The sequence below is a fragment of the Malania oleifera genome, chromosome 1 (genome assembly GCF_029873635.1).
Source record: "Malania oleifera isolate guangnan ecotype guangnan chromosome 1, ASM2987363v1, whole genome shotgun sequence".
In the NCBI taxonomy this organism is placed as follows: Eukaryota; Viridiplantae; Streptophyta; class Magnoliopsida; order Santalales; family Ximeniaceae; genus Malania; species Malania oleifera.
Window position 1 is genome coordinate 24,627,722 of NC_080417.1, and position 14,946 is coordinate 24,642,667.

The 14,946-nt window shown below is 34.3% G+C and overlaps 1 protein-coding gene across 4 annotated transcripts in view; it reads right to left on the reverse strand.

Annotated features, from left to right (window-relative positions):
• LOC131163647 (uncharacterized) overlaps positions 1 to 13,779 on the reverse strand; it is an 88,946-nt gene extending 75,167 nt beyond the window's left edge. For 3 of the 4 annotated variants that reach the window (XR_009139082.1, XM_058120293.1, XM_058120307.1), the window contains exons 1-2: positions 13,243 to 13,747; positions 13,060 to 13,153 (exon numbers count right to left, since the gene is read on the reverse strand). Coding sequence is in view for 3 of the 4 variants with exons in the window: in XM_058120293.1 (XP_057976276.1) it covers positions 13,060 to 13,153; positions 13,243 to 13,523 (375 nt within the window). In the remaining variant the exon portion in view is untranslated. Of the gene's footprint in view, positions 1 to 13,059; positions 13,154 to 13,242 lie in introns of all 4 variants that reach the window. The other variant, XM_058120285.1, reaches the window with a different exon arrangement.
• Positions 13,780 to 14,946: the final 1,167 nt, after the last annotated feature.

Here is a 14,946-nt window from a genome sequence, read left to right on the forward strand (position 1 = left end):
ACTTTAATTAAAGTATAACGAGAATAATATTATAATATTTCAATATTTCAACATATAATAACTATATTATAATACATAAAAGATAATATATAATTACTAAATTGTGTTAAAATTTTTAATTAATATTTATATTTAACATTTCAAATATTTTTAATTGATAAATGAATTAGTATTTATGTTAATTAACACTTTTAATTGACATTTTCAATATTTTATAATTAACAAAGTAATCTACACATTTTTAATTAAGATTTTAAATATTGTCTGATTATTAAATAGTGTTAAGGTTTTAATTAATATTTTTAATTAACAATTTTAATATTCTCTAATTAATAAATTAGTAAATATTTTTGTTAATTAACATTTTTAATTCATATTTTTAGTATTGTCTAATTAAAAATCGATTAAAACTTTTAATAAACATTTTAGATATTTCCTAATTAAAATTTTAATTGAATTTTGAACGAGAATTTTCTAATTAGTACTTGTAATTAACATTATTTTAATATTTTCTAACTCAAAACTTAATTTATATTTATGCTAATTAACATTTTAATTAAAATTTAAACATTGTATAATTAACAAATTAATTAAATTATTAATCATATTTTATAATTAGAACTTTTAATTAACATTTTTGTTGACTCTACGAGTCCAATCTTATTTTGATAATCACAAATCACTTGGTATTTGATCTGTGCATTGAGATTGTGAACAGGAACAATATATAGAATGCACGGAAGGACGACAAGTCATGGAAGCCATGAAGATTAAAGCATACACATCTTGGCAAAATCCATGGAACTAAAAGTGTAGAAAAATGAAGATGTAAGCGACAAGTTCAAGAGCGTCATGGGAATAGGTACTTAGAACTAATGTATTTACATTTCATATGATTTAATTTGAGACTCAACATATACCCTAGAATGACCTTAGGAGTCATGCATCTCATGAACATAATTAGGGGATATTTATGGACTTAGAAATATTTTTAAAACCCCTAAAAATACTTTTATAAAATAACCAAGAAAGAGAGCAAAGCAAAATTTTAAACTAGAAAGAAAAAATTCAGGAAATGGTAACTTCAGTAGACCGAACTCAACGGTCAGTCGCCTAAAGTTGCAACTTTAGTAGACCGAAGTTGAACCTCAGTCGCCTAAAGAATTTCTTCAAGAGACCGAAGATTAAGTTCAGTCGCCTGAAGAATTAATGGTGAAACACAGAACCTGGCCGAAGCACCTCAAAAGACTGAACTTAGACTTCGGTCGCCTGAACCCCAACTTCAGTCGTCTGACCCTGTATCCAGGTTAATTTTTCAAAACTCTAAGGAACTTCAGTCGCCTGGGCCTTTAGCCTCAGTCGCCTAAACCTACGGGAAAGTTTAAAAATCTAATTTTTAATGAGAGAACACTCAAACTAATTCTTGATCCAACGGTCAAGATTGATTCTAAGGGCAAGATACCTATATATTGAACATCTAAACCCTAGTGCATGAGCCAAGATCAACGAGAAGAGAAGAGAACATCTTTTTGAAAAGAGATTTGAGAAACTTAAATATATTGCTATACAATTGCCTGCACTCCAGCTCATGCTCATCAAGTTTGGGCAAATCAACTCAGAAAAACAAAGGGATTTCATACACACATCTTGATTTCATTTTGGTATTGAGGTTTGGTAAATCAATCCTCTCGTTAAGAGTTATTCTCATAGAGTTTCTTCATCTAAACTGATTTGCTGATTAATATCTATTTTTCAAAGAGCTTGTCTTTACAAAATCCATTTTTGAATATTTGTTAAGAGGTTGATCTTGAGTGTGCATATATATTAATTCATTTCGATAAGATTACCACTTGAGAAAAGCTTTTGTTATTGATTAGATAATTTTGATTCAAGTGAATTTTCATTCAAAGACTTGATATTTTCATTATTCCAAAATCTACTTGATTGAAAAGTCTAAATGTTATCTATATACACTTGAGAGAAATAGTGTTGCGACAAAGTGTGTTTCAAAGCTTTGCAATCTTCAAAACTTTTTATGTTTCAAAGATTTAACCTAAGTTCTCCAAAGCATTGACTTATATAAATATTTTTGGGAGATTTGATAAAAGGAAAAGTTAGTGAATCATACTCTTGCATATAACGATTATATCGTTACATACATTCTGAGCTTCAAGTTTCACCATATGATTATGTATTAGAAACTTCAATTGTACTCACTAGCTTTGTTAGAAGCAATATTGAGTGTTTTACAAATTATATTGTAATCACGGTTCGGGTTGTGAACAGGGTTTGAGGCTCTAGTTGTATCTCTTGTAAGCAACGGAGGAGGAAGTTGTACCTCTTGTAAGCAGCGGATGTAAGGGAAGCTCCGTCCCAATTTAAGGAGCAGGGATTATAGTGGAATCCCTAAGTGGGTTGCTCAACGAGAGGACGTAGGCCAGATTGGCCAAACCTCGTAAAATCGTGTTTGCATTCTCTCTTTCCCTTATCTTTTTACTTTCCGCACTACATTTCATTACTTGTATTTCATGTGTGTTTGTTAAATAATTCACACGATCTTGATAAGTAATTGGTTAAATAAAAAATAGCGACTAAGCGGTAAATAACTTTGAAAGATTTTTAAAATACCCAATTCACCCCCCCCCCCTCTCTTGGGATTGTGTCCTAAATCAACATTTGGTATCAAAGCGGGTTTACATAGACTTAATAGTTCCTTCGTAAAAAGATCACATGGCTTATATCGATGTAACTCCATTTGGTGAGGGACAATCTTATCATAGTCCTCCAATGTTTTACGGTGAAAATTTTTCGGCCTGGAAACTGAAAGTGAGTGTTTTTATAAAATCAATGGACTAGAAGGTCTGGCAAGTAATAGTTAAAGGAATTTGTGTGTCTACAAATGAAAATGATACTAGTTTAATACATGCAAATTCAAATGCCGCGGATATGATTTATCGTGCTTTAGATTCTAATATTTTTCATGAATTTATGGCATGTGCATGTGCAAGAGATATTTGGGAAGAACTTGATAGGAAGTATGGAGAAACCCAGGAGAAAGAAACCACCACTCCGGGAATGTCAAGTTCAAATGATCAAGAGGTGGCAAATTATAAACAAAATGAGTTAGTCGAGGAGGAAGTATACGTATCTTAACCTATTTCATATAATGAGTCACTTATTGATTCCTGTGATGATTTTTGCGATAAATTTTATGAAAAATCATGTGATGAATCCTGCGTTATGTTTTGTAATGAATCATGTGTTAAATCATATGTTGATAATTCTAATAATGATTCATGTAGTGTCCCTTGTGACAATATTGCCATTGATGCATGCAATAATTCAATTGATGGATATTATGACAATTCTTGTAATGAATCATGTGTGGAATCATCTGTTGATAATTCCGTTAATAATGCGTGCAATGATTCATGTGATGTTTACTATAATAAATTTTATGTTGAATCACGTGCTGAATTGTGTAATGAAAGCATGCCTTCATATGGAGATCTAGAAAAAGCTTTAGTTAAAATGCATAAACTTCTAGCTAGGAAATCTAAGAAGAAAATGCGTTTGAAAAATGAAAATGAAAGGATAGTTAAACAATTAGAGAAATTAAAAGATTATCATGCTATTCTAGAAAAGAAGAAAATCAAGAAGATTCTGAAGATCACCTGTTTAGATAGAAAAATAGATGAACATGCTTAAACAATTTCTAGGGTTACAAGTGAAGATAGTTTAAATAAACCCTTAGAAGTTGAAAGAAATTATATTTCCAAAATGGGTTTGGATGTATCTCAAAAATTCCATAGCTATGCCTCATTAAGTATGAAGGAAAGAAATAAGCATACTTTCTCACGAATATACAAAACTTGCTTATTATGTAAAATGAAAGGGCATACCCGATATAAGTGTTCATTTAGAGGTGTCCAAGACAAAGACAAGAAAATGACATGGGTAATCAAAAAGGGTTCAAATTGGAATTACATGATCATTTAATTCTTTCTTTGTTCTTAGGACTAGTTAAAGGGTAAGTGATGACTAAAAGCTTAGAAATGGTTAGTATCTAAAAGGTCAAAAGTTAGTATATGCACTTACTATATAAATTTTAAATACTAAGAATCTTGGAAAAGCAAGCCAATATGAATTCTTATAAGTAATAGATCCAATCTAACTACTTAATGAATATATATATCATAATGATTGGGTAAGATATAAAATATAGGTTAAAGCATGCTAACTTCGATTTGTTCAAAGTAAAAGGTTGAAGGCTTAACTAGCTAAAATATCAGGAACCTTATATCTTAGCAATGAGTGACATAAATCATAACATCGAAGAATAAATCCGCTTCCAAATGGATTAAAGCATTATTGTTTAACGAATAATTCTTATTGCTTTACCCATGCTTAAATATTAAAATCCTAAGTTAAGCAGATTATGTCCATTGCATAAGACTGAGCCTTTAGGAATAAATCAAATATTAAACATCATCTAATCCTAAACTCATTCTTAGAGCCTCAAATGGTTAAATCAGTCATCATTCTAGCCACAAGCACTAATAATTATAAATTCCATATCTATCAAGTGCTTATTAAAAGACATCCTGTTATAATCAAATCAAGGGCATTCTCTAAGGGAATCAAATTGTTTACCAAGACATTTTTAATAAATATTCCCTTTGTGCTTAAAATGTAAAAATCCCTAATTTTGATTTGTGATTAAGCAATTTCCTCCACAAGAAATCTTTAACATACCATGATCATATCCAGCAAAGATTCATCTATTATAGGCTCGTACCCTTGCTAAAAATTGAAGACATACTTATAAGATACCGTCCAATGATTGGATAATTAGAAATACCCAAAGAGCAGTATTTAAAAATTAATATTCTCCCAAATTGCTCTTTGCCTATGTAGTTGGATATATTCACTTCCACGAAAATATTTTGAATATTGTCCACTCATAATGAATATTCTTCTAAACTTAATGATAATTAAATTGTTAAGAGTATTTGCAAAATCTTACTTCACAAGCTTTCAAACTTCAAGTCAAATCTATTAGAAGATTTTGAATATGTCAAATGGCTAAGTTATATGCGATAGGTTTCAATCTATATGATAATGCAAATGAATAGGAAACCTATGCGTTGAGATCCATAAGAAAAGAAGCAATATAGGCTTATAACCCTGTAGTAAAATTGTTTATGACTTTTTGGTCTTCTAAGCTAAAGCAGGTAAAGTCAAGTATAAATCATTCAAAATCTTAGAACACTCGGCTAAACTGGTGAAGAATGATTACCAGGAAAAGACATAAGAATATGATAAGTGTATAACTGAAGGGGAGCATCTCGAAATTATTTCCTATTTTGTTATGCTTACCAATATTTCTTGTGCTTAGATGTGCAGTGAACTTTCTGTAGCATGGACTCAATTATGATAATTCTATTAAATACTCTAAATGAAAAATATATTGCTTTGCCGAAAACTGCTTGAGTTAACCATATGATCTTGTTTTGAAATGCATTGATATGATTAAGATTTGTATGGTTAGTCTTTCTGAATATAATTCGCTTCGGAATGTACTTAAAGCAAATATCTATAGTACAATTTGTTTTTGAAGATCCAAAAGGTGAGAGATATATACTAGAGTAAATTTTTTATGAGAACTAAAGCGGGAAAGATAATTTTGTTTGCATAATCTACAATGTGTATGAGCTTAAATAAGTAAAATAGGGGAGAGCTTTTCTGAGCTAAAATAAATATAGTTGCCTAGAATTATATTAGATGACATAATTCAGGGGGAGCAACGTCGCTTAATAATCACAATTAGTTAAAAATTTCACTTTCGACTCATATGTTCTCATTTGATATCACAATAGTCAACATTTGGTATCACATGTTAATCATCACATAATCTTTGAAGATTATCACACGGTGTATGTTCACATTGAAATTTAAATTCAGCAACACAGATGTCTGCACTAGCAAGGGGGAGCAGTAAATTAAAGTAACACAAGGAGACATGTTTCACAATACATTTCTTTCACAGATGCTGGTTGAATAAGTTCAAAACTCTAAGAGTTAAAGGGGGAGAAAAATAAAAGACTATGTTCACTCATGTACTATCATACACCTTTTTGTTGATGTCAAAAGGGGGAGAAAAATCAGGAGCAAAAATTGTTGGCAAAACTAACTGTGCAAAGGGCGAGAAGGATAATAGCAAAAATTGTTGAATAATAGCAAAAAAAAAAAATTTGTTTGAAAAATCAAGAGCAAAAATTGTTAAAAAAAAAATTGTTGGAAAAATCAGGAGCAAACTGATTGTATAAAGGGGGAGACAAATCAGGGTATAGGAGAAGAATCAGGCTAAACAACTTGTGTATAAACATGAGCATATTTCATTTGGAATCAGGCTAAACAACGTGTGTATGAACATGAGCATATTTCATTTGGCATGAGCATATTTCACTTACTGAATATTTGATGCATTACTTGAGGGGGAGCGTTGTTAGGCGTAACCATTATATATTTTTGCTCGTATATTTGTCATCATCAAAAAGAAGGAGATTGTTGACTCTACGAGTTCAATCCTATTTTGATAATGACAAATCACTTGGTATTTGATCTGTGAATTGAGATTGTGAACGGGAACAATATATAGCATGCATGAAAGGACGACAAGTCATGGAAGCCATGAAGATTAAAGCATACACATCTTGGCAAAATCCATGGAACTAAAAGTGTAAAAGAATGAAGATGCAAGCGACAAGTTCAAGAGCGTCATGGGAATGAGTACTTAGAACTAATGTATTTACATTTCATATGATTTAATTTGAGGCTCAACATATACCCTAGAATGACCTTAGGAGTCATGCATCTCATAAACATCATTAGGGGATATTTATGGACTTAGAAATATTTTTAAAACCCCCAAAAATACTTTTATAAACTAACCAAGAAAGAGAGCAAAGCAAAATTTTAAATTAGAAAGAAAAAATTCAGGAAATGGTAACTTCAGTAGACCGAACTCAACGGTCACTCGCCTGAAGTTGCAACTTCAGTAGACCGAAGTTAATCTCAGTCGCCTAAAGAATTTCTTCCGGAGACCGAAGATTAAGTTCAGTCGCCTGAAGAATTAATGGAGAAACACAGAACCTGGCCGAAGCACCTCAAAAGACTGAACTCAGACTTCAGTCACCTGAACCCCAACTTCAATCGTCTGACCCTGTATCCAAGTTAATTTTTCGAAGCTCTAAGGAACTTCAGTCGCCTGGGCCTAGGGGTGAGCAAACGGTCGGTTCGGCCATATTCGGTTAATTAACCAAATTAACCGAAATTTTCGGTTAAAGAAAACTGTTAACCGAACCAACCGAACCATTTGGCCTCACCGAACCGCACCGACCGAATTTCTTTTTCGGGTAATTCGGTTAACCGAATTTAACCGAGAAGTAAGGGAAGGGGGGAAGCTTCCCGAGAAGTGAGGGAAGGGGACTCCGGGGTGGTTCTCACTTCTCAGTGAACTGGTATGTGCACGAGAGAAGAGAAATGAGAATGAGAGGGAGCTTGTCAGCTTGTGTGCTGGTGACGATGGACGGCGACGACGATGGCGATGCAGTGCGGAGCAGTGAGCTCGGATGAGCGGGAGAGAGGCAGTGACTCAGTGATGGCCTTTCGATTTCAGAGAGCAGTGACTGTGTAGTCTGTGTTGGTGACGATGGCCGGCGATGGTGACGGCGATGGACACATACGATGGCATCGCGTGAAGATGGAGTCTGGTGGACCGGTGGTGTATGGTGTGGACTGCGGAGGAGCGAGCTCAGGTGAGCGAGAGAAAGGCAGTGACTCACTGCCAGTGAGGGAGGGTCTTCTGCGTTCTGGCTGAGTGTGAGACTGAGCCTGAGAGTTTGAGAGAATACCAGAATAATAATAACCAGATTTTAATTTACTAATTTATATTTAAATTTAATTAATTATTAATTCGGTTAATCGGTTAACCGAATTAACATTCTCCATTAACCGAACCGAAACCCGATTCACCGAAATGTTGGAAAGCATAACCGAACCGACCGAACATAATTTTTTAACCGAACCGAACCGACCAATTTTGGTCGGTTAATTCGGTTTTCCCCGAATTATGCTCACCCCTACCTGGGCCTTTACCTCAGTCGCCTGAACCTGCGGGAAAGTTTAAAAATCTAATTTTTAATGAGAGAACACTCAAACTAATTCTTGATCCAACGGTCAAGATTGATTCTAAGGGCAAGATACCTATATATTGAACATCAAAACCCTGGTGCGTGAGCCAAGATCAACGAGAAAAGAAGAGAACATTTTTTGAAAAGAGATTTGAGAAACTTGAACATATTGCTATACGATTGCTTGCACTCCAACTCATACTCATCAAGCTTGGGCAAATCAACTCAGAAAAACAAAGGGATTTCATACACACATCTTGATTTCATTTTGGTATTGAGGTTTGGTAAATCAATCCTCTCGTTAAGAGTTATTCTCATAGAGTTTCTTCATCTAAACTGATTTTCTAATTGATATCTATTTTTCAAAGAGCTTGTCATTACAAAATCCATTTTTGAATATTTGTTAAGAAGTTGATCTTGAGTGTGCATATATATTAATTCATTTCGATAAGATTACCACTTGAGAAAAGCTTTTGTTATTGATTAGATAATTTTGATTCGAGTGAATTTTCATTCACAGACTTGATATTTTCATTATTCCAAAATCTACTTGATTGAAAAGTCTAAATGTTATCTATATACACTTGAGAGAAATAGTGTTGCGACAAAGTGTGTTTCAAATCTTTGCAATCGTTAAAACTTTTTATGTATTCAAAGATTTAACCTAAGTTCTCCAAAGCATTGACTTATATAAATATTTTTGGGAGATTTGATAAAAGGGAAAGTTAGTGAATCATACTCTTGCATATAACGATTATATCGTTACATACATTCTGAGCTTCAAGTTTCATCATATGATTATGTATTAGGAACTTCAATTGTACTCATTAGCTTTGTTAGAAGCAATATTGAGTGTTTTGCAGATTATATTATAATCACAGTTTGGGTTGTGAACCGGGTTTGAGGCTCTAACTGTATCTCTTATAAGCAGCGGATTAGGAGGAAGTTGTACCTCTTGTAAGCAGCAGATGTAAGGGAAACTCCGTCCCAATTTAAGGAGCAGGGATTATAGTGGAATTCTTGAGTGGGTTGCTCAAGGCGAGGACGTAGGCCGAGTTGACTAAACCTCATAAAATCGTGTTTGCATTCTCTCTTCCCTTATCTTTTTACTTTCCGCACTACATTTCATTACTTGTATTTCATGTGTGTTTGTTGAATAATTCACACGATCTTGATAAGTAATTGGTTAAATAAAAAATAGGAACTAAGTGGTAAGTTTGAAATATTTTTAAAATACCCAATTCACCCCCCCTTTTGGGATTACACCTAAATCAACAATTTTAAATATTTTCTAACAAACAAAATAATTAACATTAGAGTTAGTTTAACATCTTTAATTTACATTTTTAATATTTTCAATTAAATAAAACAATATATGATTATTATTTTTCAATTACAATAATTTATTCTTAATTTATGTTTATAGTATTATTTTTAATAATTGTTTTTATAATTTTTCATTATTTTTTAATACTAAATGGCTGTCATACCCGAAAGTTGTTTAAATTTTTATAAGTTTCCCACCGCTCATGAATAGTAGCTACTTATAAGTTAAAAGTAGCTGGAAGTAATCTCAAAAAGTACTTATTTTTGCTCCAAAAATGTAATATTGAAAAAGTAATTTTGCAATAAGTACTTATCTAAGTGCAAGACAAATGGTACTTGTTTACAAAATTTCTTATTTTAAGTACTTTTTGAAACTATTAGTTTTCTAAAGTAGTTCCAAGCAGGGATTTTTCTTTCTCATACACAACCTCTTGACGTTCCCTGTCAGTCTCTCTCAAGTCTCAAGTGGAGAAAATTCAGCATTCTAATTTGAAATGTTTGAAGGAAAAAGAACTTAACAATCAAGCAAACTTTTAGATGAATAATATAATCTGCAAGCTTCAAAAATAAATGTGAATGCAAGTGGGCGAAGTCCTTGAAGACAAACATATGAGAAATAATAATTCCACATCTCACTCACATCTTGAGCCTTGAACTCAGCAAGTTTACCCTCCATGGATGGCTTAATCTTTACAGTTTCCACCTCAAGTTTGCGGGATCTTTAGGCTCAAATGTCAATTTTAGGACATACTTTGTTCCCTCAAACCTTGTTGCAAATAAAACAGATCCAAGCTCATATTTTGACACTCAATCACTAATCATTTCCATGGACACCTCCTCCTCTTCTCCGACAATGAACTCTTCTTTCATCAATGCCATCGTGAGCTTTAACAATATTTGATTAATTGTTTAGCTGGGTAATTGTCCAAGTAGTTCACTCAGTAGTAGCTACAGTGTTAGTAGTACCAATTGCATTCTCAATTCCCTCTCTTCTATAAACATGTCTAAGTGAGCTAGTATTTTTGTTAGTTTACTACAAAGGTCCGCAATTTCCATGTTGCACTATTGTTTAGCCTAATTAGATTGCTCTACAAAGACATGGATACCATCTCTCCCGTCCTCCTCAGTCATGATGGTTATTCTTCTTCTTGTAATTTTTTTCCCTTGCTAGACCAGCTCGACTCTAATGGAGGGGTTCAGGACAGCCACTTTCAGACCAAATGGCTCAAGTAAAACAACTGTTTCGCGGTAGAGCCGATTCAAGGGGGTTTGTTCACTTAAAATACCTTCCCTTCGTGTTTAATAATCTTCTACAAGGGTTAATCTCTTCAAAGATAGGAAAGAACAATGACACAAGGGGGCTCATTGGCAATAAGGTAGTCAATAGTCAACATCTGAGATGATGACAATGCTGCTGCCAATTGGTCCATGATGGTGATGCAGAATATCTCAGCTGGCATTAATGCTGCAACGGTGGCAATGGCAACTTTTCTTAAGTTGATCTAAGGTATCTAAGTTCAATTTGAGGGTGTGTATACAACTTGGGCAACCAAACACTCTCATAATGTCCTTGAAAAGGAGATCTAAGGCTTGGCTCTCAGGATAATGATTGTGAGAAGACACAAGTAGAGATGAGGTATAGCTATGGTGGGGGTGGGGGTGGGGGTGGGAGTGAGTTGAACGCAACTTGGGTGATTGAGCTGCAATGGAAGGAGGGAAAATGGGTATTTTGGGGTGACAGTGGCAGTGGTGAAGGCCAATTGACTAAGAGTATTCAAAAGGAGGTTTCATGGTGTATGTTGTTTGTAGATGACATTTTATTAATTGACGAAACTAGGGATGAAGTAGAGGCTAAGTTAGAATTATAGAGAGAAGCTTTGGAATTTAGAGGTTTTAAGATAAGTAGAAATAAAACAGAATATATGAAATATAATTTTAGTAATGATAGGAGGAATATTGGAGACAAAGTTAAACTTGATGATAAAGAAATATATAGCACTTGTAAATTTTGATACCTTGGATCTATTATGCAAATTAAAAGAGAAATTGAAGATGATGTAATGGATAGAGTTAAAGCAAGTTAGGTAAAATGGAGAAGTGCTTCAAGTGTGCTATGTGATCGTATAATACCCTTAAAATTGAAAGGAAAGTTTTATAGGACAGCTATAAAACCAGCTATGCTATATGAATCGGAATGTTAGTCGACAAAGAAACATAATATCCAAAAAGTAAAAGTTGCCGAGATAAGAATGCTTAGATTGATGAGTGGTATAACATTGAAAGATAAATTAAGGAATGAACATATTCGTGGTAAGTTAGGTATAACTCCTATAGAAAATAAGATAAGGGAGAGACGACTCAGATGGTATGGACACTTGCAACATAGGTCTTATAGTGCACCTGTGAGGAAGAGTGACTTAGTAACTATGGGGGGCAATAAAAGAGGTAGGGGTAGACCTAAAATAACTTGGTAGGAGATAGTGAGTAAGGATTTAATATCCTTGAATCTATCAAAAGAAATGGTCCATGATCGCATAAATTGGCGAAAAGGATTCATATAGCCGACCCCACTTACTGGGACTAAGGCTTGGTTTTCTTGTTGTTGTTGTAGTGGCAATGGTGAAGGCTATTCAAGGCTCCAATACCAATTGATGCAAGACCTTGTTTCGCACAAGGGATAAACCCTAATAACTCAATTTCTATTGCGTAATATTCAGCTCTAAATCATCTCCCGCACAATCACATGTTTATAGGCTTAATATGCTTAGGGAATGGTACAACAACAACAAAAATAACAAACCCTCCCACTAGGTGGAGTTGTCTACATGAATCCTTTACCGCAAAGTTACAAGATCATGGGCAGTTTCCTCTGACACAAGTTCTTGCATCAATTGCTATCAAGCAAATAAAATAAGGAAACCTAATGCGACTAAAATATTACTTCCCTAATATCTAAAATCTAGATACATAAAATCTTCTCATTTATGATCAAATAAAAATACTGCTAGAAAATATCACAAAAATAAAAATAAAATTACAATAATAGTAACAATAATAATAACTTAGAAGCAATTGACTCAAAACGTCTTGATCCAGCTCATACATGGCCTCTTTTTGCTCCCATCAGTCTTGTCATCAACTGTTAATCAATGGTCACCTCCTTGCCAAACTTGCAAAAAATAAAAAAACATCCTGCTGAGAAGTACTAAGAGGTATCTATGGCAATAGACACCATCCCCCGCAAACAGAAAATTCAATTTCCAGTGATTTAAAGATAATCGTACTTGAAGGTGATGGCAGCTAGTTCAGGCTTTAAAAGAAAACAAAATGTTATGAAATTATGCAAATTTCTGCATATTCTGGAAGAAATAATAACAGTGGTAGAAAAATGGTTATTGTCTCTTCCACTACCATCCAGCAGACCAGTCAATATCCCAAGAACTGTTTACGTTTGAAACCACTGCTTGGCAAGAATAAAGTATACCGCCAGCAACTTCACTCCATCTCTAGATTACTGAAACAAATACAACATAAATACCTCAGGATCAATTACAGAAAGAATCTTCTTCATATTCTTTGAAAACGAATCAGCCGATTTCCTCGCTCGCGAATGCCCCTCCTCCAATGGTTCCCTTCACAAATCACAAAAAAGGCCCAAATAATTTCAATCAAAGCAGTGTAAAAAAGATACTCGAATTCGTCAGCATTGGCAGAGCCTCACCCCACAGATAGTGTAACATGGATACCACGAATCTCAACTGTGAAAGCGGGAATAGACCAGCTCGATATCTGAATAACTAACTGTTCAACTGTGAAGTCCTTGAAGGAGAAGCGAGAAGACTCGTCCAAAAGCTGGTTGAGAGACGAAGCATCGAAACGAAGGTTCTTTGCAATTCCGTGAGAACGAAGAAACCCTAATTTCAATTCCAGCTGCGGTTCCTCTCGCAGCCATGGCTGCAGCAGGGACGCTATCTTCCGCCGAATTATGCCGCTGAAGAACATCGATGAATGAAGCTTCGAGCCTCTCCTAGAAAGTGAATTGTACGTGCAATCGCCCTTTCGCCATTGAATAACTGAAGATTCTGGAGAAAGAAAGAGAATCAAGAGGCTTCGATCATGGAGGGATGCTGCTATTTCATCTAATTTGATGAGTTCAGGGCCGAGAGATGATGCTGATTCGGTTTTTATCGGCGGGAAAATGTAACGGCGGGACACGGGAGTGTTCGGACTGCAACTATGACTACGGATACGGGGTATGTAATACGGAACAACAACGCTAAACACCAGGGCCTTAGCATCATGAGCCCACGTGGCATACCAAGCTGAATAAGCGTGCGGAACCTTCTTTATTCACTTATCCTAATTTTAACTTGTCGGTAAGATTCCGCCCTTTTCAGCACAAAATATAAATACAAAACCGTTTTTCCAATATATGGTTGAATTTCACCAAAAAAAACTCATATCTTAGGAGTTATAATCCTTGCAAAAGGATGAGAATAATAACGGCGTGAAGACAGCAATACATAATGGCAATGTAAAGACCCGAAAATTCTGTTTTATATATATATATATATTCATACTACTAAAAATATTAAATTACTCTGATATCAATAATAATATCCATAATGTCATCCCAAACCCAAAGTGAGTATCGGGAATACCTGTTCATAAACACATACTATTTATGCAGTGGAAAACATAATATATCTAAACCTTATATATAATACCAAACTTCTACTAATTCCATATATATATATATATGCATCCCCAAAATCCAGAGAACATCCTAAAGATTATGCAAAACACATCTCTCAACTCAACACTTACCCTGAATCTAGGACTGTACCAACACCTCCTCTATCTCGGAGCTCGCTCCACTCACCTATCTAGATCTCCTGAAATGTTTGAATTATGTGGTGAGACACCTCTCTCGGTAAGTAGGATAGATTATCATTAGTGTGTGGTAACAGGAGTTCTATTGTATATCATAAATATATGTTGTATATAATTAACTATAACATAATTATTTGTATCTGATAAATCAGGTAAGACAATACTCATACTTATGTAAGTCTAGAGAAATCATTTTTTTGACGTAAACATATTGTGTTATATTAAATTACTAAAAACATGTAAATCATCTGCTATAATTGTATAATACTGAAATTTTCTCCTGGATGAATAGTTAGTTAATATCATGTATTACCCCCACATGATTAGGTTGTGCGGCCCGTAGGTGGGACCTAGCAATGGTTGGCCTATCATGCTAAGCCAAAACTGACTCATCTGTAAGTACGATTGGCCTACCCAACCTGGTCCGGATTGCCAAGGGGATACACTACTCTTCTTCAAGCTCAATCGACTATCCAATCACCAACACTCTATCTGAGACGTGTGGTGGCACTAATTTGAACTAATAGTTATG